Source organism: Electrona antarctica (genome assembly GCF_951216825.1).
Source record: "Electrona antarctica genome assembly, chromosome: 21".
NCBI lineage: Eukaryota > Metazoa > Chordata > Actinopteri > Myctophiformes > Myctophidae > Electrona > Electrona antarctica.
This window is the reverse complement of record NC_136802.1, coordinates 29,801,455-29,827,262: the sequence shown is the minus strand read 5'-3', so window position 1 is coordinate 29,827,262 and position 25,808 is coordinate 29,801,455. Positions and strand designations below refer to the sequence as shown.

General features: G+C 43.5%; 1 protein-coding gene across 1 annotated transcript; it reads left to right on the top strand.

Annotated features, from left to right (window-relative positions):
- Positions 1-2,122: 2,122 nt before the first annotated feature.
- On the top strand, positions 2,123-25,390 carry LOC306914213 (DNA helicase MCM9-like). The gene is given in 16 exon segments (XM_079491201.1): positions 2,123-2,253; positions 3,336-3,523; positions 4,101-4,245; positions 4,675-4,781; positions 5,371-5,577; positions 6,264-6,345; positions 7,197-7,397; positions 8,845-8,970; positions 9,661-9,780; positions 10,595-10,688; positions 10,690-10,767; positions 11,590-11,792; positions 15,627-15,836; positions 16,528-16,610; positions 16,907-17,052; positions 23,018-25,390. Coding segments are annotated over 15 exon segments (3,867 nt in total). The 5' UTR covers positions 2,123-2,253; positions 3,336-3,358; the 3' UTR covers positions 24,918-25,390.
- Positions 25,391-25,808: the final 418 nt, after the last annotated feature.

Sequence of the window (25,808 nt, the reverse complement as noted above, 5' to 3'; positions counted from 1 at the left end):
TACTCGCACTTCTTCACTTATCTCATCAACGTTATGCTCACCATCGTTATGCTCACCATCATAACTGTCTGCGTGTTCATCTTAATGGCTGTACACCTATTGAGAAACTGTGTGCTCAATAGACTCATGCTGATGTGGCTCCCCATCCACACGCACAAGGAAGGGGACGTGGCGTACGACACGTGCGCCATCTGCCTGGAGGACTACAAGGAGGGAGAGAAGCTCAGGGTGCTGCCATGTTGCCATGCCTACCACACACGCTGTGTGGACCACTGGCTGACCACCATGAAGAAGAAGACGTGTCCCCTTTGCATAAAGTGGGTGAAAATATGTATTATTATAACAAGATGGTTTTCATTTGATGTGGCATGTTGATGATGACTTTTCAAGACTAGTTGGCCACTTGGCCTGTGGCTTCATGCCTACAACAAACTGTGATCCCAAGGTCATTGTTGGCAATAACGTTTTTGGAATATCTAAACTTTACTTGAGTATTTACTTACTATTTGCATGCACATGCGTGTGTGCGTGCGTTGATAGAGGGAGAGAGAGACTTTCCAAAAGCAAAAATGTTCAGCTTGTATTTCAATTTTTAAGTTGTTTTGGTTTGATTTTATAAGTTGTACTTGACTGCAAAGCTTAATTAAAAAGTACACAGTGAAATCGTCACTGCACCACTCAGTTCACACGGGTGTGATTTTTGAGTTGTGCAAACCACTCCAACAACCAGCTTTGTCTGTATGTTTGTGTACGTGTCCGTGCACAGGTGAGCATGGTTACCATGGTCACTGACATTACATCAGACCACAGCTGATCAGGCTATATAAGACCTTGCACCACTCAGTTCACACGGGTGTGATTTTTTATTTTACTTTTGGAGTTCATGTTTTAAAGATCCCATTCTGTACTGTTGCGGTTCTTTCAACCCATGCACATCTCTCTGAGTTTACATTTGATGAGAGTTTACAGTTGAATTGAGGACTGAAAATATCTGAACCTGTGAATCCAGTTGACATAAAAGGTAAAGTATGTGTCCTTAACATTAAAGCAGAGATTGCCTCATGGGAAAACATATAGATTGCAACTTTTGCTTTTGATGCTTTGTTTTCTGGATATACTGCACAGCAGACAGAATCTAGGCCAATCTGCTGAGCCTGCAGGCCTTCAGTAGTGTTTTTTTCTTCTTTTTTAAGTTCACCAATAGATGGCGCAGGTGCTCTGTTGACAGTTCCAACATACTGTAACTAAAAAGAGAGTCTGTTGTCAATACTTGAAAACACCATTAAGCCTTTGTGAAATCCTTTTCTGTAAAACTTGTTATAATGTTTGCCAATCACTTTTGTAATAAAAGAAAAACCATGCCATAGACCAGTTTGTCATCTTTGTCACATATTTGTCACCTATCCTGTGATAACTCACTAACTAACTTTTGCAGTCTCCGAGGCTAGAAGTAGACTGACTCACACAGAGCAATTGTCAGGCTCCAGGTCCCAACACCATTATGAATTATTTTATTCATGGTTAATTTGTTTTTGTTTTTTTTATCTAAGAACAAAATTACATCATGAGATTTTTCGTTGACGTTTAAACAAAGTAAAGCTAAGACAATATAGGATGTAATCAGTATGGCAGGAGTAGCCTGCTGGTTTGATAATGAAACTGGAAGACATCTTCAGACATTGCCGGTAGGATAGTGGACTGGAAAACAAAGGGAGGAAAATATTATTTGTCTGAGAGTAGGTCAGGTCGGATGGATGGGGGGAACATTTGTTTAAAAGTAGCCCAGACCAAGTATTGACTGCATACATTAATATACTTTTCAGATGGTCGACATTTCTCGTTTAAAAAAACATTTTTTTAGTGGTCTCGTAAAGGATTTTTTTATAAAACAAAAAAAGGTTTTAATTTAAATACTTCACTTTATGCACAATTAATTGAGAATCTATGAAAGTTTCACTTTTTGAATTATTTTTTTGGAAGAAAATTAACTTTTACACAATATTCTAATTCATTGAGATGGATCTGTATATACAAAATGCCAATTTACCATTGAGGTTATTTTTATAATAAATTAATCTACCGGTAAATATGTTTCTCTCTCCTTTCTTTCAGCCCAGTTGGTGGCGGTAATGCGTCTCTAAACTGGTTTACCTTCCAGAGATAAAACTACAAGGAAGAAGAACGCGGGAGGGTTTGTTGTGTTGTCGCCATGAACACGGCAGGCTGTAGTCTGAACATGTAAATATGAACTGGGTACGTACTGTACTTGTCTTTAATTGACACATTTAGTCCCGTGTCGTTCCATTGTCATTATGGAGCATATTGCTGTCAGTTGCAATGATATGATATCCGTGTTCTAGGTTGTCTGTGTCGCTGTGTATGTCTGTCCAGCTCAGTGTTTCTCAAACTTTTTAATTTCAGAGCCCATAAGATATGGGCCATAGTTATTAACTGGGAGGGTGTACACTGTACAAATACAATTGATACAAATTGACCGTTACGTTACGGGTCCATTTGACTTTTCCTCAGAGGTGGAAAGCCTGGTGAGTGACGCGAGGTTTAGTTTAAAACAGTCAGCAGACAACAGGTGCATTGATATGTTTATAAATTACATGTGAAGTTGTGTGTTGTATGTGTTTTCTGCCGTAACTTTCATTTGGATATATAGCTATACTTAGTATACTATTACTATAGCCTTACTGCCGTTGCATTAACATGCGTGCCACTGCCATGTGATATGGCTGTGAATACAATGTATAGAATATCAGCCATTCTCTAGCGGGCTAATACTACGATAAAGAGAAGGTTTACAAATCCTGTGTTTAGTTAGATGATAAAATATTGAGGACAAAAAATGAGGACGCCAGTATGAAGGCGTAGCCTATGAATTACTGATGGATTGAGGCAACGAATGGACCACAATGAAGGGACAAAAAGCCTCTGGCAGTTTTTGAGTTATAATTTTAGCAGTACCTTTGACTGTGCTACCTGTCCTGTACTGTTAAATGCGTGTTAATAAAGTGTTCATCAATCAATCAATCTGCTCTTCAGCTAGCCTTGGTCGGTCTGGCATTTTTGTAATTGTCAGATATGCAAATGTCAGGATTAATAAAATAAAGTCAAGTCCAACGGCTCCAACTACTGTTCAGCTAGTAATTGGGATAGGCACAGTTTGCAGCATCATGTTCATATCTGACTTGCACAATCCTCTTACCATACTCCAGGTCAGACTATTGTCTCACAGAACAAAGCTTCATCCCACCAATAAGTTGATACGCTCAAAACCAACACTGAGAATGTTATTCATATTGTACTACACCTCTTGTCTCTGTCAGAATTGAATGGCAACAGATCCAGCATGTCGATAAGTACCGAGCAGAGGGCTCTCATCAGCCAGGTGTTTGAGGCCTACGTGACAGAGCATCATCGTGGTGACATACTGCAGGTTGTCACGGAAACCGACGAGAGCTTACACCATGCAGTCGTCGTCAACGCCATGACGCTGTTTGAAGCCAACATGGAGGTAATGGCAGCAGTAAACAAAATTGCCATATGACAATAATATATATAAAAAAATCACACCTGTGTGAAGTGAGGGGCGCTATATACATATTTTATGACGTATCAGACAAAACAAACATGGACAAAACAAACATTAAACTCTGTACATGTCAATGAACCCATTTTGGGGTGGGAACCCTTTTTGGTGTTTTAAGTTATACTTTAGCTATTGAAAAATGGCAGATCTACAAGCTCGTTTTTTTTTTTTTTTTTTTATCGTGAAAATGTGGCACAAATCTTTGAATATATTCTTTCATAGCGAACGTTTTTAACTAAAATCTTTGCTTCTGGGAGGTCCCTGGAACAACATATTTTCAGATGGGGGTCCGCGGCCAAATATATATAATTCTGGAGGTCCTTGACATGAAAAAAGTTGAGAACCACTGATATAGAAACATAGGTTTTTCAGAAAACTGTCAGGATTTAGAAGATATTTGTAGAATCGCTGGTAGGTCTAAAAACGAGGTCCACACTCGGGATGGTTCAGTTGTTCTCTTTCTAAATGCAAGGTGAATACACTGTAACTTCTCTGGACACAGGTTGGAGACTATTTCAATGCCTACCCCAATGATGTCCTGGCTATATTCGATGAAGCTCTGCACAGAGCAGCAGAGGACATCGTTAAGGGGGCTTCACAGGTGGGAGAGGTGAAGGTCAAACACTCTCTTCACACCCGTATTGCAGGTTAGTGAGGTAGATGTTCAACCCAATTTGTTAGTGACTTCTTGATTGTGACTACTTGATTGTGATGTGATTGTAACAAAAGTAACAACCAGGTCTGGAGCGTAGTGTTTGCTGTGGGAGCTTGTTAAGAATATATTGTTCTAGCACAATAGTCTTTTATTTACTTGCGCAAGCAGAACACGCAAGTACTGCGATCGGCTATATGTATGTATATCGGATTGTCGGTGTACTCCACTGGCCAATAAGGGACCACCATTCTTGGTGACGTAACTAAGGTACGTTTCAAGGTTGGTATAAGGTCAATAACGGTTCTAAAGGATTTAGAATAGCAGAGAGCTCTAGCACTCGGAGCAGCAGTCGTGCCAGCAGTGGTGAGCGCACTTCATGGCGTGCTAACCTTCTCTTGTTGTATATGATGCTCTTCTGCAGGTCTTCCAGTGTGTCCAGAGCTGACTAGAGACACAATTCCCAGATCCAGGGATGCAGGACACTTCCTGTCTGTTACTGGGACTGTCATACGCACAAGTGTCACTAAGGTAACGTCATGGATAGCATTTTGTAGTCTGTATAGGAGCAACATTTAACACCTTTTAATTAACACAGTGCTTCTCAAAGTGGGGTCCTTGAGGGAGTTCCAGGGGGTCCCCAGCTAAATGATGGATAGCTAGGAACCAAATAGACCCTTATACGTCTGTAACTCAGAGGTTGTACAAATGGAACCATTTTCTCAGAGTTAAATTTACATTGATTCTTGGCACCTAGGCTGGTAATCCAGCATGACAGTGTGTCGCGGGTTTGAGTCCCGATCCCGGCTGTGTGTCTTCCCCCCCATCTCTCTCCCCGTTTCCTGTCTACTTAGTGTACAACTATCAATAAAGGCGCAAAGATATCCTACAAAATACGGGTCCGTACTAGTACGCGTCCGTACTAGCCTAATGCATGTCAAACCGGGGGTCCTTGAAATGAAAATGGTTGAAAATCACTGCTAGAGCCGTAAAACAAATTATTTAGGGGGGCCTTGCCATATCTTCTCAAATTGGCTTCCACAGGCTAATAAGTGTTAATGTATCTTTATGTAGTGGTCACATCACACTAATTTGTTAAATGACTGTGCCCCCCTCACAGGTCCTGGAGTATGAGAGGGATTACATGTGTGCCAAGTGTCGGCTTGTGTTCACAGTGCAGGCTGACTTTGAACAGTTCTACACTTTCGTCCCTCCTTCCTCCTGTCCTAATGAGGACGGCTGTAATTCCTTCAAGTTCACCTGTCTGTCTGGAGGCTCTGAGCCTGCTGCCTGCAGAGACTACCAGGAAATCAAGATACAAGAGCAAGTGAGGACACCTTTAAATTAATTGTAGTTGCGAACGCCAGTGAGCCTTTACTATGAGAGCCAGCAGAACATGTCTGTCTGTCTGTCTGTCACGCTGTAACACCACCCGCCCGCCACCAGAGGGCGCAGCTGTATCACACACAAAAACACACACACACAGGCACGCACACACGCATGCATGCACACACGTGCACCGCACGCACGCACGCAAAAAAATAAATAAATAAATAAATAAAAGAACTTAAAAGAACTTAAAAAATAAATCTTAAAAAATAAATCAAAATAAAGCTCTGTGTGTGTGTGTTTGTGTGTGTGTGTGTCAGACTGCCACAACAGCTGCGTTCGCTTCCCGCGTTCACGCGTCTTACTTGTGTATTATAGTGGCACATCGGATATCCTGAGAATGATGAAGTGTACTGTATCTTGGATGGATCGTGTCGGCTACCTGACCTAGCCTAGCCTTTCATTGTGCCTGTTTATTAATATTATTTATGTATTACGGTTTATTACGGTAAGTAAGTAGGCTGTGATCATGCATGTCATAGAAGACTGACGTCATAGATGTCACAGGCTGGTCAAGATCCACAATGAAGCATTTTCTATGCATCCCGAGATCCACATAAGTTCCTACTCATGCTTACTTCAATCCCAGCACGCAGTCAAGTAAACAACAGTTTGTCCCTCCAGGCTCAGAGGCTTTCAGTGGGCAGCATTCCTCGTTCAATGGTTGTCATCCTGGAAGATGACCTGGTGGACAGCTGCAAATCTGGTAAAACATTGCAATGGCATGGTGCTTGAGATTACACTAAGGGCTCCATTTTCGTCACCGCTAAACCCCTTATCCCTAAACTTCTTTGCCTTTTGCATTTTGAAAAACATTTTTGAATGATTCAACTAGCCAATCTACATTGACACGCTGTGAGCTTGTAGACTGGCCATTTTAACTATTCAAAAATGTTTTGCAAAATAGTAAAAATAGTGTTGTTTTCGTCGACTAAAACTAAGACGAAAAATGTTCGTCGACATCCTTTTTTCACTGACGAAAAGTAAATGGAAAACTAAGCTATGATGACTAAAACTAAGACTAAATATACTGACAATTTCATCAACAAATAATAACTAGACTAAAATGTTAGGAAGGGACTAGTGGACAAGACATCCAGTATAAGTAATTTTACACTTGGTGTCATGCTGAAAATAGCCGATCTACAAGCTCACAACGCGGCGCAGCGCAACGCGTTGTCAACTGTAGATTTAGTTGACTAAAACCCTATGATATTTAGTCGACTAAAACTAGACTAACACTAAAGGTGGCCTTACACTAGCCGATAATCGGGCATTTTTGATGCTCGGGGGTGCCCGACCGCTCAAAGTGCGATCGGGATCGGCCCGATCAACATCAAGAATGTTTGATATTTGCTCTGCCCCGCTCCGATTATCCTGTAGTGTGTGGTGCTATCAGATTTCAGATTGAAAAAAATCGGCTAGTGTAAGGCCACCTTAAGACATTCCAGACTAAAATGTGACAAACTAAATGAACTATTCAAGATCGAGACTATGACTAAAACTAAAATCTAAATTTAAAAACAACACTGGTGTGTGTCTGTGTATCCCCCCCAGGAGATGATGTAACGGTGTATGGGGTGGTATGCCAGCGCTGGAAACCCCTCTATGATGACACACGCTGCGACGTGGAGCTGGTCCTCAACGCAAACAACCTGGAAGTCAACAACCAGCAGGCCAGCGCTGCTCTCTTCATGGAGGACATTCAGAAGGACTTCAATGCCTTCTGGGAGAGCTACCAACATGACCCCATCTCTGGTACCCTGTTTACCAACCTCTCACACGTATTACCTTTTGTCTCCCAAATTGCCTTAAAGGAACCAAAACAATCATATATATGACCTCTGTATGCACGCACGCACGCACGCACGCACGCACGCACGCACGCACGCACGCACGCACCGCACACACACACACACACACACACAAGGCCAAAGGCATGATCCCCTGGCGGAGATAAACATGTGTACTGCATTGTACGTTGATTGTAATATGAAAAAAAAACAATGTATTAGACTGTTACTACATGTGTGGAGTGAGTTTTATATTGTACGGAAGGCATGTCCTAAATGTTAGAAAGCCTCAATAAGTCAATGGTTATTAACGGCGGCTGGCCGACTCCAGCCAGGACTTGTTTGACGTTTGAATTCAATTTCCCCACTGTTGTTGAAATGAGAAATCAGAAATGAAGCGACATGAGGCGTAACAAATAGGAACAGAAACAAATTCACTAATGCGGATTGCATAAGAAAATGAAAATAGCATGCATGTAAGATTTGTCTCGTTGGAAAAGACACCCTGTTCTGACGAAACACCTGGTATTGGGAAAATAACAGATTATCAGTCATTGTTCCGACATGATAAAACGGACAACATTATGTTGTCCAGCTACTCTCTATCAAAGCCACTGCAGGGGAGATAGAAACAGTCGGCAGCAGTGAGTGCACGAACACACACACACACACACACACACACTTCCCACTGAAGGGAAATGCTTGTTTTGGCAGACACGCCGGCTCGCATGAAAACAATGAACCCCCACGTGTCATGTAAATAAAAGCTCTCATGACCAAGTTAATCTTTGCCAGTGGGTCACAGTCACACCCAGCCAAGCCTACCTAATTACAACACCTCACATACATATGCATACATGTGGATGTATGCATATGTATGTGAGGGCTCTTTTGGTGGGGGTGTGAAAATTTACATGACCACTCAATAAGTCCTCACACGCACACACACACACGATGGTGAAACATTCACAAATTTCACAGATTTAATACAACTTTGCTTGACCAGAGTGGTTGATACTCTGAGTAGTTCCATATCAGACAACAAACAAACAAACAAACTAAAATGAGCAGTGATCACAATCACATTCAATAAAGATATATATATATTCATTTTGCTCATGCAACAACAGATTATATTGTATAAGAGCTGATCTTGACCGATCTTCCATGTCGTGACGTCATTGTGGAATTCCACTAACCGCACAGAGCTGAGAGAGCAGGGACTTCAAAGGAAGAAAAACCAGACGGGGAATCGGGGACCAGCTCCCTCCAATGCTCCCATGCTAGAGGGACCAGCTCTTGGGTCACTTTGCATGGCTTCATGTGATTTCTCATTTGACTTGCTCTCTTTCTCTCTACACCCCGTCCCTCCACAACGACTTTGTGTCCCTCCCTGTCCTCCTCCTTCCCAGGCAGGAACCACATCTTGCTGAGTCTGTGTCCACAGGTGTTTGGCATGTATGTGGTGAAGCTGGCGGTGGCCCTGGTGCTGGCCGGGGGTGTGCAGAGAACGGATCCTTCTGGAACCAAAGTCAGGGGTGAGGAAGGGCCTCACGACGCATTGTGAGCTTGTAGATCTGCTATTTTAGAAAAATAGCAGACCTACAAGCTCGTAGCGCAGTACTCGGTGCCGCGCTATATTATATTGAAATTCTTTATTTGGAATACCCCTTGAGATACAATATCTCGTTTTTGAGAGGGTCCACACGTATACAGTCCATACAAGGTAATAACAGAAAATAAAAATAAAAAAGGGAAATATTTTTTTTTTTAAAGAACAAAACACAAAAAAACCCAACACAAAACAGGGTATTACACTAGACAAGCAGAGTACAGCAAGATGGATCATTTGTTCCGTCAATATCATTGTCACTACCATAGGTCAGCTAATAAAATGGAGTGAGATGGTCATGGGCATGTATAAGAGGTCGAAGTATAAGAAGACAGTGCACTTTTGAACATATTAAAAGATGAAATGGTTCGAATGTGGGTTGGTAAATTGTTCCAATCAGCTATGAGCTTGTAGATCTGCTATTTTTCAATAGCTAAAGTATAACATAATGCTTTAAACACCAAAAGGGGTTCCCGCCCAAAATGAGTTCATATCTCAGTGTATGTTATCTATGAGAAATTAATGCATTTTTAATAAGATGTTTTTAAATATTTGTTATACGGAAGGTAGTTTGAAGTGTATTGTTCATTTATCAGGGTTGTGTCCCATTGTGTAGGCGAGTCTCACATGTTGCTGGTCGGGGACCCAGGAACCGGCAAGTCTCAGTTCCTGAAATATGCTGCCAAGATTACGCCTCGCTCTGTGCTCACAGCTGGAATCGGCTCTACAAATGCAGGTACTCCTTCCCCAGGCTAGGCTGATATGATCATGGGGTATTACTGTTATTATTGTATATCTGATTTAACCCATTTAGGCCTGAAGACGATTCTACAAATGCCTTCTAAATCCTGACGGTTTTCTGAAAAATCCATGTTTCATTCGTTCTCAAACATTTTCATGTCAAGGACCCCCAAAAATATATGTATTTGGCCGCCGACACCCATCTGAAAATATGTTGTTCCAGTGACCTCCCAGAAGCAAAGATTTGAGTTAAAAATGTTCGCTCTGAAAGAATATATTCAAACATTTGGGCTGCATTTTCACGATTTTTCAAAAACAGCACATCTACAAGCTCGTAGTGCGGCACTCGGTGCCGCGCTATGAGCTTGTAGATCTGCTATTTTTCAACAGCTAAAGTACAACATAATGCTTAAAACACCAAAAGGGGTTCCCGCCCATGTGCACACATCCACTGCCCAGTGCCAGAAGGGATAGACACTGGAGCTAGTAAAAGTCATTTCTTGTACGCCTCCGGACCAGCCGTTTGTTAGGCTGAGGTGCGCTGGTTTGTCCGATTTATTATTTTTTTGGAGCAATGTGATTCAATATTTAGTCAATGCGATGGGAGGTTCATCGTCCTGAACAAAACAACCAGATTCTCAACGGAGACGTGCAAGTAGATAAAAGATAGTAAAAAGGTGCTCCTGGATCAATCGGGATAAGACATCAATTGAAAAGAAGCGGAGATCCTGGCACACGCAATATTTAAGAGAAGAATCTTTATTGAAACCTAAGATCGATTGTTTGTCATTTTGTGTCATTTCGTCCAGGTTTGACCGTGGCAGCAGTGAGGGATGGAGGGGAGTGGCATCTGGAAGCTGGGGCTCTGGTGCTGTCAGACGGTGGACTGTGCTGCATTGATGAATAACAGCATTAAGGAACACGACCGTACCAGCATCCATGAAGCTATGGAACAACAGACCATTAGCGTGGCTAAAGCTGGGTATGGGAAACGTACCAAGATCATCAATTCATATTTCTGTTTTTCTGGTCTAGTCACTTGCTTAAATGATTTGTTAATCTATAATTGCATTTCTATTTCTATTAATTGTCTTCACCTCACTTAAATTAAGGAGAATTACTGAATCAAAAGAACGACTTTATTATATATTAACTTGCCTAAACATTTTTTTCTCTGCTGTACAGTATGGTCTTTAATCTGATTGTTACTCTTCTGTGTGTACAGTATGTGCAGGGCTTGACAATAACTTTTTGAGGCAATTGTCCTTCGGACAAGTACATTTCCCATTCACTTGTCTGGGCACAAAAGTTACGTAACTTGTCCGGAGCACGAGCACACACATAAATACATTTTAAACCAACTAACTGTAAATTGGTTTTGGTGAAAACATTTTGGATATTAGATGAATATTCTCAGTTTACAAGTTAATAGCCCTAGAATGTCTGTGATATTACATACATGTTATGTATTCCAAATACAGTGCACTTGTCCGGAAAGATTTATTGGTTGTCCCGGACAACAGGACAACCTTAATGTCAAGCCCTGATTGTGTGTGTGTGTGTGTGTGTGTGTGTGTGTGTGTGTGTGTGTGTGTGTGTGTGTGTGTGTGTGTGTGTGTGTGTGTGTGTGTGTGTGTGTGTGTGTGTGTGTGTGTGTGTGTGTGTGTGTGTGTGTGTGTGTGTGTGATCTCATTGTGTACAGTTATTATTACGGTGTGTAAATGTGACTGTCTGTGTACTGTACAGTATGTGTAATCATTGTGGTACAGTATGGGCGTGTAATAATCTGCTGTTCTGTGTCCAGCATGGTGTGTAAACTCAACACGCGCAGCAGCATCCTGGCAGCCACCAACCCCAAAGGCCAGTACGACCCCAACGAGCCGCTGTCTGTGAACGTGGCCCTGTCCAGCCCGCTGCTCAGCCGCTTTGATCTGGTTCTGGTTCTGCTGGACACCAGGAACCCAGAGTGGGACCGCATCATCTCCTCCTTCATCCTGCAGGAGAAAGGTAGGAACTCAAAATGTTCGTCGACTACATCTTTTTTCACTGACGAACACTAAATGAAAACTAAGCTACGATGACTAAAAACTAAGACTAAATATATTGACAATTTCGTCAACAAATAAAAACTAGACTGAAATGTTAGGAAGGGACTATAGTGGACAAGAGATCCAGTATAAGTAAAAGACAAGTCATTTTACGCTTGGTCGCTTGTTGGAAATAGCAGATCTACTGCGACGATTGTGAGCTTGTAGATCGGCTAGTGTAAAATGAACCATTACGACGGCATCAAGGCCCACCAAAACACCTTTAGTCGACTAAATCAACTGTAGATTTAGCTGACTAAAATCGTATTGCGAACGAAGTGAGCACTAACTATAGAAGTTGGCCAAAACTGTCTGTGTGTCACGCTGTAACACCACCCGCCCGCCACCAGAGGGCAACTGAAATTGGAACGATACAGAGGTGTGTGTGCAGTGACGGATCAACCCCTCTCAAGGCCCTGGCGCTTCACCAAATCAAAAGGCCCTACAGATTCAGCCAATTCATTAATTAATTAATTAACATGCATGCATGCCTTTCGCCGTTTAGCGCATATCCACTACTGCCTGCGCTGCCTGCTGACACACAAGACACAGCCGCACTGGGCACAGCCTTTCCAACTTCAGTCTCTGCTAAACTATTATGTAAGGACTAGGAGATTACTTTATGGTTATTAATACAGTCATTAACAAGAAACATGCAGCAGCATGTTTTGTCTAAATTGTCTTTGTGGCCAACAAATGTAGCTACATTTGCAAACAATGCTGTTGACCATGTTGTTACATGGTCCATATAACATGTGTGCACCAACAGACAATGCCAATATGCTATATTAATAGCACGTTTTAAAGACAGATTCATTATTGACGACAATGCAAGTTGTGGGTGCAACGTCACTGAAAACTTTCATAATAGCAAATTAGCAATTACATTAATTTACTCGCGAGTGCTGAAATCGTGAAATGGAGGATGTAAGAACACACTTTTGTTGCATTAGAGCAGGGTAAATATGAAGTTTTGCGCCAAGGTCTTGTGTTTATATTCCTCTTACATAGGCTGTAGGCTATGATATTGTCGCAACAACACGAACACACGTTGGTCGGTCTGAGAGAGGGGGCCTTCCTGAGCGAGGGGGCCTTCCTGAGCGAGGGGGCTTCTGACGGCGTCGCTTACTCGCTTCCCCTCTGTCAGAGGAGGAAGCGACGCGCAGCCGTCGGGAACCCCCCCAAGCCCCCCCCTTGCTGCTAGTATCAGGCTGCTACAGAAACTGTCAGACGAGAAGACCAAAAACACTAGCGGGGGTTCCTGTGTTGCGTTATATTTTTCGACAGAAGCAACAGTTGTACCTATAGTCTCGTACCGGGCCCTGCAAGCTTCGGGCCCTGGCGCTTAAGCTCCACCTAGTTCCATTGTTAGTCCGGCTCTCTGTGTGTGTGTGTGTGTGTGTGTGTGTGTGTGTGTGTGTGTGTGTGTGTGTGTGTGTGTGTGTGTGTGTGTGTGTGTGTGTGTGTGTGTGTGTGTGTGTGTGTGTGTGTGTGTGTGTGTGTGTGTGTGTGTGTGTGTGTGTGTGTGTGTGTGTGTGTGTGTGTGTGTGTGTGTGTGTGTGTGTGACACACACACACAGGGATAATGTAAATTCACGTACGCCCCTTTCAACACAAAATGATATGCATTAAAGATAGCACTAATCTCCTTTCTCTCTCTCTCTCTCCCCCTAAGACAAACAGGAGGTGTGGGAGATACAATTTACAATTTAGGCATTTAGCAGACGCTCTTAATCCAGAGCGATTTACATTAGGCAAGAACTTAAGTATGGTAATACATCACATATATAAAATGCATTTATCAAGAAACATGCGTAAGCTAAGAACGTAACTAGAACATATCTATATAATGACACTATACATATTAACTATACATATATACTATACTATGCTATACATATGTACTATGATGTGCTATGACTACATACAATGCAATTATTGTGCTGTCTACATGACATGCTATAAGTCTGTTTCAAATGCTATCTAAGTCTAAAAAGTGCTATCTAAGGGGGTAGGATAAGAGATAGAGAGATAGCGGTATATATATAGGTAGGCGTGAAAGAGAGATGATGTGAAAGGATAAAGATATAAGCAGAGTGCTGTTGTTGTGACTCACACAGGACAGGAGGAGGTCCGCTCGGTACAGCGCTATGGGGTTGTTTTTGATGGCGCACTTTGATTTTTGTTTTAGTCATAGTCTTTTGAATCTATTTAGTTGTAGTCACATTTTAGTCACCTGGAATGTTTTAGTGTTAGTCTAGTTTAAGTTCCTCCCTAACATTTTAGTCTAGTTTATATTTGACGAAATTGACAGTATATTTAGTCATAGTTTTAGTCATCATGGCTACTTAGTTTTTATTCCGTTTTCCTCAGTGAAAAAAGTAGTCGACGAATATTTTTTGTCACCATTTTGGTCGACGAAATCAAGACTATAAAGCGGTATAAAAGCACTATACATTTCAGCCATTTGAAAATAGCCGATCTGCGCCCAGGGCGGCCTAGCGGTCCGGTCACCCACCTATTGTGTGTGTGTGTGTGTGTGTGTGTGTGTGTGTGTGTGTGTGTGTGTGTGTGTGTGTGTGTGTGTGTGTGTGTGTGTGTGTGTGTGTGTGTGTGTGTGTGTGTGTGTGTGTGTGTGTGTGTGTGTGTGTGTGTGTGTGTGTGTGTGTGTGTGTGTGTGTGTGTGTGTGTGTGTGTGTGTGTCATAACAGCTTCGCTTCCCGCGTTTACGCGTCTTACTTGTGATATTTAGTCGACTGTAACTAGACTAACACTAAAACATTCCAGTTGACTAAAATGTGTCTAAAACTAAATCGGTTTGTGCCGACAGGCTATAGCCTATACCTACTCTATCGGCTTACCTACTCTCTCTTGTTCTTTATCAGGCAGGATGATTGTATACGTCTGTATATTTTGTATATTTTATTTTGTGTTCTGCACCAGGTGGGATGATTGTATAGGTTTACACCGTCTGTATTCTTTTATTAATATTTGTTTTTTTTGTCATCAAAGTTTTGTATTGATTTTACAATAAAGCATACAAAATACACATGACTTACACAAAAGAAAGAGACAAGAAAAACAAACAAAAAATAAAACGCAACTAGCAGTCAAAAAAACCCTGGTTATACAGTGATTATATCATCTGTAATGTATTACCAATTACAAATTGTTAATGCAACCATCCTTTAATATACAAATAAAAGTAGTCCCATATTTCATGGAACTTTTCTTTGACATTGTTCCTCCTGGCAATTGAGTATTCGAAGGATGCAGTTGCCGTCATAAGTTGGGTCCTATTAATATTTGTTTAAGGGTGTCTTTATTGTGATGTTACTCTTCTGTAACTGCTGCGTTCACACGGGCAGATACAAAGATGCAAAGCTACACAGCATATGTGTAGCTTTGTATCTGAAGTTGAAACCAGCTCATCAACGTTTTTGTTAGCCTGGCTTGGCCATACTAATATCACACTGCGTATATGCTGAGGGCAATTTTCTTCGTGATTCGTGTCTGGCCACTGCGAGGCTACGTTGTTGTAGCTTTTGCAGCAGCTACAAACAGCTGATGCATCTTTGCATCTTCATGTCGCTGGCTTCCATTGACAATGAATGGTAGACTGTATCTTTCACCCGCCCCGTGTGAACGCATCATTCCTGCTGTGCTGTCTGGTGCCTGAAGGATCAATGAAGGTATCTTATCTGTCTTAGACGGTTTCCATTCATTTAGTGCCTGATTCCTCATCCCTGCACAGGAGAGCCCAGTGATTGTTCTTCCTCCTCGCTGTGGCCCATGGAAAAGATGAGGGCCTATTTCTGCGTGATAAAGCGGCTGCAGCCGCAGGTGTCCGAGGAGGCCAACGTCATCCTATCACGCTACTACCAGCTGCAGAGGCGGAGCGACAGCCGGAACGCAGCTCGCACCACCATCCGCATGCTGGAGAGCCTCAGTAGACTGGCCGAAGGTACGCAGAGACACATTCATTGACAGAATTACTACTTTAGTGTGTGTGTGTGTGTGTGTGTGTGTGTGTGTGTGTGTGTGTGTGTGTGTGTGTGTGTGTGTGTGTGTGTGTGTGTGTGTGTGTGTGTGTGTGTGTGTGTGTGTGTGTGTGTGTGCGTGTGCGCAGCTTGTAGATCATCTATTATTATTTCGCCTATAAAAAATTTCACCTATAATGACATAAAAGTTGTTAAATATGTCTGTGGGTTTTATAAATATGTAATCACTGAAGTATATTAACAAGAGCTTGTGACTAAATAACTACAATGGTACATGGGGAAACGGCCTCAAAAGTAATGGTTTTGGACATACTCAGGGACGGATTAACCCCCAAGAGGGCCCCTGGGCCGGTAACTTTTGCAGGGCCCCCATAGCACGCGTGCGCGCAACATTTTCGTGTTTTCCGTGTTTTTATCATCTTTTTGACCTAAATTTAGCACAATCAATGGCCAATGAAGGACCCTTTTCAGGGCGGCAAACCTAGTACCACACGGTCCAATTCCCCCGAAGGGCCCCTGAGAGCCAAGGGCCCCTGGGCCACGGCCCCACTGGCCCAATGGCTAATTTGTCCCTGGACATACTGTACAAGTATGTTGCCTTACAGAGACGATATGATACAGTGTGATTATCATGAATGTGTTTTTCCTGTACAGCCCATGCTAAGCTGATGTACAGAGAGACAGTCACCATAGAGGATGCTGTGGTCGCAGTCTCTGTCATGGAGTGCTCCATGCAGGTGAGTAAAGTCAGCAAACATCCTTGAAGTATGTCTGTCTATGTCCCGTCATAACGTGTGCATGCGTAGTACGTTTGTATTTCCATAGCCAAGCCACTAATAGACTTTTCAAGAAGTGATACTTCTTGCCACCTGCAGTATTATTAACTGATATACAAACCCATGTTGCGACCTTATATATTTTCTATTTTTAGCAGAGTTGACGTTTCTATCGCTGCATCCTCCCTAGGTTCAATTCTCCACCATTGAACTGTTCTCTGGTATTCTTTGTTTTGTGTGTCTGGTCTTGTCCCCAGGGTGGTGCATTACTGGGAAACGTGAACGCCTTACACACCTCCTTCCCCGCCGAGCCCCGTCAACAGTATAGAACACAGTGTCAGATAGTGCTGGAAGGCCTCAATCTGCCTCACTTACTCAACAAAGACATGGACAGACTGGACAGGTGAGGATTCGCTTTATCTACACAGAAAGTAGCCATTTTCTTTTAGGACTAGTTGGGTCTTCAACTATCGATTACTTTCTTAGTGATCGATTTACTTTCTGAATTAATTAAATAATCGATAAGCTAAAATCAGATTGATCTTTTTATAATCGTATAATTAGTGTGACTAGACGTCTAGAGTTCGGGCCCTCACACACTGGCGACAGGCGACTGCTGCTCAGCACAATTTGGGTAATTATGGAGATTTCAGATTTGTATCTGTGGACAACGCACTGCATATTTTGTCATAGGCTGTTTTATTTGTGGATATAAGAGAAGGTGTAATAGTAGTGAGTACCAAAACGTATTGAGTATGAACATGAACAGTGAGGTAGGTAGTTAGCAGCAGTAATTGGGAGCAATGAATGTAATGAGCAGGGGGACAGTGGTTTTAAAGAACGGTACAAAAATATCTTCAAGAATGAATGAATAATGAATGTCGTCAATGATGAAGGATAATTAGTCCTTAGGAATACAGGTAGTATAGGTAGGCAAAACATAAAGTGTAACAAAGAATGAGACAGTTGCAACTGTTTGTAGTCTATAGCAGTCTACCTAAACAAATAGTGGAAACACCCAAATGTAAGAAAGAGGGCAGTGTGTTTGTGCATGTAAACATGGGCACACAACAAATGTACATTGGTTGATGTAAACACAGGGCATAGTGACATACTATGATTGTAAAGATGTGTGCAACATCAACAATAACAAAATAATGATATAAAGTGTGTTTGTAGAGCAGCAGTAGCAGTACAAATCTGTGCAACATTAACAGTCTCAGAAGAATGATGAAGGTAGGTGTGTTGTTTTGAAAGTGTAATTGTCCAAAGAAGAATAGGCAGTCTGAAGTATGATTAATGGATAATTAGAGTAGTTCAGTGTAAACAATGTTGTCCGAAGGCTGTTCCATTGACCTGGTGTGTGTGTCTCTCTGCCGGTCTTCTTGAAGGCGATGGTGCACATCTGAGAAGTGAGATGGCAAGTGTGTCTTTGTTAGTGGTGTTGGTAGTTGTTGTGCGCGCACACACACACACACGCACACACACACAGCAGCAGGGGAGTGTGACTTAGCGGGGGAGGTGTGACACTGGTACACACACACACACACACACACACACACACAGAGGAGTGAGCTCTCTCTTCCCTTACATTTCAATGTGCTGATAGTTGCACAGTCACACACATTGGCAATACATCACATAGATAGAAGTAGTCATCATGAAACATGCGTAAGCTAAGAACGTAACAGTGGAATATAATGAAACTATCAACTATACATACTATATTGTACTACCCCCAAGGTAGCAGCACCCCCGCAGTGGGAAAGAAATGCAACTCAAAGAACAATTCAATCGCTCTGTGCTCTGAGGAGGACGGGGAGTTTGAGAGAGAAAATGGGAGGAATGACAAAAGGACAGAGAGTAAGATTGTGTCTACTGATGGGGTTCAGGATAAGACGACGGGGTCGGACCTGCACGGCATGTTGTCAAGTTTCAACTTCAAACCAAGGGAGAAGATGAACCACATGCAGCAGCCAGAATCCATACATATATACTCTAAACTTTCTAAAGTGCTATGACTACATCCAATGCAATTCTAGTGCTGTCTACAAAAAGTGTTGTGTAAACACACACACACACACACACACACGGGGTGGGGGGGGGGGGGGGGTTGTCAACTTGTCATGCATGCAGTCCTGAGTGGAATACGCTTTCAGCGTACAGACTGAGGGGCTGCCTTCACGAGGACGTCGCGGGCTGTTCCCCGCCTAAGTTTTGTGAACGATATAAAACTTTACTGCGTCTACATTGCGGTTATGTTAATTATGTACGACGTCCACTCGAGACCGGTAAACTGCTTCGTTTTCAAGATAAAGATGCAGTACACATGGCTGGCCTGTAGATGGCCACAAAAAAAAGAAAAAGCTTATTCTAAAGGCTATATGAAAGCGTTGGTATTTCACACAGGTGTTGCCAAATAACTAATTATCTTGATCAGATGCGCATATGCGTCATATCAATTTAATGAGCAGAGCAGTGCTGCTTCTCTCTCTGAGTCTGCACACACTGACTGACCAGCTAAAGTGTATGCCTACTAAACCATAATATATGACAAACCTTGGATTCATTCTTCTGAAAACAGCAGCAAGCACAAAGTAAGTGTGAGAGAGAGAGAGAGAGTGTGAGAGAGAGAGAGAGAGAGAGAGAGCGAGAGAGCGCGCCCCTTCTATTTTTTAACACGCAGCATCTCTCTCTCTCTCTCTCTCTCTCTCTCTCTGTGACTGTGACTGCGACGCGGTCAATAATATATAGCATAAATAATAGGCCAAATATAACACTTTCCCTCTATCTGTGATCAGCTCCTCACACACAACTCCTCTCTCGTGCATGCCTGCTCAATCTCAACAACGGTTTGCATGCGTGCGGGCTGCAGATCGGCTATTTTTGGAGAAGAGATTTATAGACATTATGTGCAAATATAAAATAGCTGTGATACTTATATGTAAGTGGTTATGGTGAAATAAACCATTAACACTGGTTAGTTTGGAGGGGCGAGGGGACTATGACATCACCGTTTCAGCAAATTAGGCGGCATTCGCTGTACACACGGAGACGTGAAAGTCGCGTCTCCAAACTTTCCCACTCTGGAAGGTAGTTTCAAAATTAGCCGTTAAAGTCCCCCAAAACGCCGTCTCCGTGTGACAAAAAGGGTAGATCGGCTAATTACTTGCCCCAGAAACACCGAATACGTCCTCGTCTGTACAGGCCCTGAAGCCTCTCCAACTGATCCAAAATGCCGCAGCTCGCTTGGTCTTCAACCAGCCAAAATTCTCACATGTCTCCCCCCTGCTCCGCTCCCTGCACTGGCTCCCGGTCGCTGCCCGCACAGAATACAAAACTCTGATGTTGGCATTTAAAGCAACCAAAGGTATGGCTCCCCCATATCTTGCCAGCATGATTGAACCCTACAAACCCTCCCGCGCACTCAGATCAGTCAACGCAGGGAAGCTGGAAGTACCCTCACTAAAAACGCCGGGACAACGCTCCACACGTCCCAAACTCTTCTCCCTTCTGGCCCCAAAACTGTGGAATGCACTTCCCGTTGCAATCAGAACTGCAGCATCACTCCCGATCTTCCGCCGTAGTCTGAAAACCCACCTTTTCAGACTCCATCATGGCCCATAGCACTTACCCTACCCCCCTTAGACAGCACTTCTTAGACTTATATAGCATTTGAAACAGACTTATAGCATGTCATGTAGACAGCACAATAAGTGCATTGTATGTAGTCATAGCACTTCATAGTATATATGTACAGCATAGTATAGCATATATGCGTAGTTTATATGTATAGTGTCATTATATAGATATGTTCTAGTTATAGTTTATATGTATAGTGTCATTATATAGATATGTTCTAGTCACGTTCTTAGCTTACGCATGTTTTGCGATAAATGCATTTTTACATAATATGTAAAAATGCATTTATCGCATTATCACATATTATGTGATGTATTCCCATGCTTTTGTTCTTGCTTATTGTAAATCGCTCTGGATTAAGAGCGTCTGCTAAATGCCTAAATTGTAAATTGTGTAAATTGTAAATTGTAATGTCCACGTGTAGCATGTGCGTGAAATAGCACACACAACACAACAGTGCATGTGCGTGTGATGCAACGTGTGCAGAGTAAATGGTGAGTTAACGTAAGGGCCATGATGGAGGCTCAAAAGGTGGGTTTTCAGACTACGGCGGAAGATTGGAGTGGAGAGAGAGACACACACACACACACACACGGGGTGGGGTGATGTGGGGATTTTGTCATCCCTGCGGTCCTGAGTGGAATACGCATTCAGCGTGCAGGTTGTAATGTACACGGGTAGCGCGTGCGTGAAGTAGCACATTAACGTGCGCAGAGTAAATGGTGAGGTAACTTTTGCGATGCAATTGCACAGGCATGCAGGCAACGTGAGACGGAATGCTTACCTGTTGCGTTAGTGGTGGACTGGTTGTTGTTGGCACTGGCAACAGCGCCACTCAACATACATATCCCATTAAGAACTCAGTTTGCTGTAGAAACATCTATGTTCATGGTTCTATATTCCCAGGGTCCTGAGTTCCCAAGGGCCCAAATTTCCAGGGTTCCAAGTTCCTGTTTACTTTTTTAACCAAATAATTGTGACAGGCCTCAAAGTGCATGAACATGAATCAACAAGACAATATCTCCATCCATGCAGACACATTTTATGACTTGAAAAGACACAGGCAATTAATGGCTTCACAGGCAAGATATTAATGGATGTAATTTAAGTCATAAAAACAAAATGTTAAACAACTGGCTTATATTAAACATAAATCTAAAACCCTATGGTAAATTCTGGTTAGAAGTTAGAACTACATGTAGCACTCTTCTGGAAACTAACCGAATAGCATACACAAATAATTGGAAGCAATTCATGTTTTAATTTCAATTCATGATCAACTCGCGGCTCCCAGAAAGTGAAAGTGATGGTCGTGTTTTCTTCGTGGCATGTTGTTTGTTGTATGTAGTAATTTCGGGTTGTTGCCGGCGTGTTGTTGCTGGTGGTGGCCGTCATGGGTCTAGTCAACACGACGTGGTGTGTTTGTCGATGCGTACTGTTACTTTCGCCTGTCCAGCACAGGACAGCAGCCAGAGGGGGAGGGGGCTGAGGTGGTGTGGAGCAGAGGCAGCGAGGTAGGACATTGAAGGGTTGGAAATCATCCCGGGCGCGTGGTTCATGTAACGCGTGTGTCACTGTGTTGGACTGGCCCCATGAAGTGAATGGAGTTGGCGTAACTCGGCAAAATTATGACGATTTTGACGTAGGCTGGTAGTCTTGCGCAAGAATGTGTTATTTCATAAAAATGGGTATTGTACTGTAAATATGACAGTTGCATGGATGCAAAGTAGTGGTTGATGTCTGGACAGGCCTGCTGTTGGTGTTGTGCATGGTGAGATGTGTGCAAACGGTGTGGTTTGGTAGGAGAAGGCGGACAAAGGATGGGGTGTTGCGCTGGCTATTAGGGTGGCAGGATTAACCAGTTTAGCCCTATTTTATACCTCTACTCATACAACTGTGTCACACAAATTTGCATGCACATGGGCTGCCAAAGTAGGCTATCTTTTGTTGTTTTTCTTGTTTTTTCGCCACCTCTCTTCGAAGTTAGACTGGGCAAGCTCTAAACTGACTAGGCCTCTGGACCCTAACCCATTCGAAGTGGGGGCACCAACGCTTTCTCTCTCCTCTCTCGTCTCATGTTGATTCAATGCTGTGCAGCCAGCGTGCTGCGCACATGCAGTGAGGCAACTCGAGGCGCAAAGACTCCTGTCCCCTCTTAAAAGTTTCCTTCCATAAACTTCACTTGAAAATTACGTTTAAGAAACTTTAATAATTATGTTGCTTCAATGCTTCTCTGCTTCAGTGCCAGGCACAGCGCGTCTCTCTGTCTCGAGACTCCTCGACAACTAACTCCATGCAGAGAGATAGCCCCGCCTCTGCAAGCCACAAGCCCACAACGCGTCGCTGATGCAACGCGGTATAGGCTTGTAGATCAGCTCTGTTCCCTGCGTGTCTATTAAAGGGAAGAAATTAAATAAATGGCGTGCGACTGCGTGTCTGTGGGAACCGATAGAGAGAACCGAAATTGTATTATTGTAATGGGTACCCGGTACCATAGCACGTTTGGTTCAGTACATGCTTGGTCCTGAGGTTCGGGACCCACCCCTAACCAGAACGCACCAAATTAAAAATGCAGCAATGATGCAACTTCACCTCCCAATCGCACCGAGTGTACCGAACTACGTAGTGTGAATGTGCCCTTAGTCTTCACTGGCTCAATTGTCTCTGTCTGTCCTCACACTTTTTTAACATTGGGCTAATTCTTTATTTTGCTTTGTGTCCCCTAGCCTGAAAAGTGTTAGCCCGGGCTCTGATCATACAGAATCGCAGATCCTTCCGCCCCACAACCCAACTACTCCCGACGACAATGACGTCATATCGGACAGAAGCCTGGACTGGTTCCATTCAATAGCAACCAGCGAATCGTCGTCTTCCCTGAACATCACCTCTCCCACCATCACGTCAACGCAGCAAAACATCAATAGACAAGCGAATTGTACGAAATCACCAGAAACTGCTGTGTTACCACAAAACCACAACAACCAGACTTCAGCACAAGTCCAAAAAGTATCGAAAATTGGTGACGACACATCGCTGGGCAGCAAATCCACGTCGAATGGTGCACCCTGTGAAGTAGCCAGCACTGTTTCAGAAGAGCAGAGGAGGCACAGTGAGGCAGAGAGACAAAAGGAGAACTCTACAACATTGCGGAAAAGAAGGAAACCTGATCGAGAGAGACAGAACCAAAGAAGTGAAGTGCTGCCACCGGCTGATTCAGAAGCTCCAGCCTCTGTGGTGCAGAAAGTCTCCAAGAAGCTGCGAGATAAACGAATGAAGGAACTGCAGGTGAGTCGTCACCGCCAAAACGATGACGAGGAAGGAGGAAGGACAGCAGGAGGAAGCAACACCAGGGGAGATAGTTTAGAACAGGAGTTCTCCTGGGACGCCCCCATAGCCCCCCAAGGTAGCAGCACCAGGGGAGATAGTTTAGAACAGGAGTTCTCCTGGGACGCCCCCATAGCCCCCCAAGGTAGCAGCACCAGGGGAGATAGTTTAGAACAGGAGTTCTCCTGGGACGCCCCCATAGCCCCCCAAGGTAGCAGCACCAGGAGAGATAGTTTAGAACAGGAGTTCTCCTGGGACGCCCCCATAGCCCCCCAAGGTAGCAGCACCCCCGCAGTGGGAAAGAAATGCAACTCGAAGAACAATTCAATCGTTCTGTGCTCTGAGGAGGACGGGGAGTTTGAGAGAGAAAAGGGGAGGAATGACAAAAGGACAGAGAGTAAGATTGCATCTACTGATGGGGTTCAGGATAAGACGACGGGGTCGGACCTGCACGGCATGTTGTCAAGTTTCAACTTCAAACCAAGGGAGAAGATGAACCACAAGCAGCAGCCAGAATCCACTCACCTGGACAAAATTGACTTTAAGGCCGACAGCCGCAAAACAGCCATGGTTAACAATCCAGAAAGTACATCTACAATCACTCTGAACTCAGCTGCCCCAACAAGAGCGCCACCCAGACCAGGGGAGGGTGGCATCAGTGTAGAAGTAGTTTCTGATAAGCGAGAGGGTGGCACTACTCCTAAGCCTAATGTAGACGGGAAGAAGGGAGCTAGGAAGGTGGTAAGAGAAGATAAGAGGGATTCAAGAGAAGCTGTGGGAACAAAGCTCTCTGAAATAAGAAAAGGGGCCTGTTCTCTCCCCGGGAGCGACGGCACACAGCATAAACGGCAACAGCTGCTGAACAAACTCACTAGCTCTGAAACGAGACCACATACTTCCAACATTTCGGCCTCTAAACCTAGCTCCACCATTGAGCCGCTGATTACACCACCCAAACCGGAAAGGAGCAAGCCCGCTGTGGCCACCTCCACCTTGGCCAAGCTCTCACGCTTCTCCTTCACGGGCCCCGCAGAGCCAACGCCTGTATCTGAGAGCACATCTACGAGACCCAGAGAAGTCCTCCAGACTGTGTCCAACACGGATATCACTGCTAACTTCTCAGGTTCTAAAGAACAGAAGTCTTTCACAGCTATTAAAGACCACCGAATGTCCTTAGCACCCAACGGACAAGTAACCACAGACAGTGAGACGGGATCACCGCCAGCTCTTGGCACACGGCCTGCACCAGGGTGGCAACCCAACATGGCTTCAGCAGTCCCAAAGCAACCAGCAACGTCCTAAAGTAAAACTGTACCTCAGTATAGTGCTGTTAATAGCCACACATCACAGCAAGACGTTACAAATCACATTGGTGTTCGCAGCAACACAGTCAAATTGACAATGACCAATGGTGGCCGTGGTGACAACAACGGAGCAGATGCCACCGTTGGGAGCTCTGTTAACTCTAAGAAGAGGAAGTGCTTCGAGCTGGCTCCTCCATCCAGTAGTGGAGGTCTGGGATCCAAGGGCCTCTTCTCTGAACTGTCCCTGTTCAACTCTGAAGACTTCAATGATGACGATCTTGACGTTGCCTGGGACACAGAGGCTGAGAAGAGAGCCAAGGTCTAAGCGTGCGTGCGTGCGTTTATCATGTATGTCAGAAACTCAGAACCCATTTATTGCAATTTATTTCTGCAGTATTCATTTCTGTATAAAAAAACAAACCATGATGATCAAATTATTTTTGTAATGAAAGGACATAAGACAAGAAGAAATATCCCTCTCTTTTCTCTAATATATATATACCGGTATAGGCCTAGTATATGTCTTTTCTTTAATATGTCTTTTTCTATATAATATAGAAATACAGTTTGTGTTTTTCTCTGATATACAGGCCCTATAGGCCTATCTCACAGAATTTCCCCGCCCCCTTTCGGAGCTAGTGGTGATAGCGTGACGTCACTCCATAGACTACATGTAGTTAACAGAGGTCATTTAAGAAGTCTACAACTTTTGTTTTCTCAAGGTAAGGTTTGTTCTATCTGTTCGAGCTGATTTACAGATTCTCCAGAGAAAAACCGTCTAAATGCTAATGTTAAATGACACCACTAGCTAGGGGGTGTGGGGGGGTGGAATGTGGCTGTGAGATAGGCCTATTGTTTCTAGTCTATTGCTGAATAGAAATGATGCCTT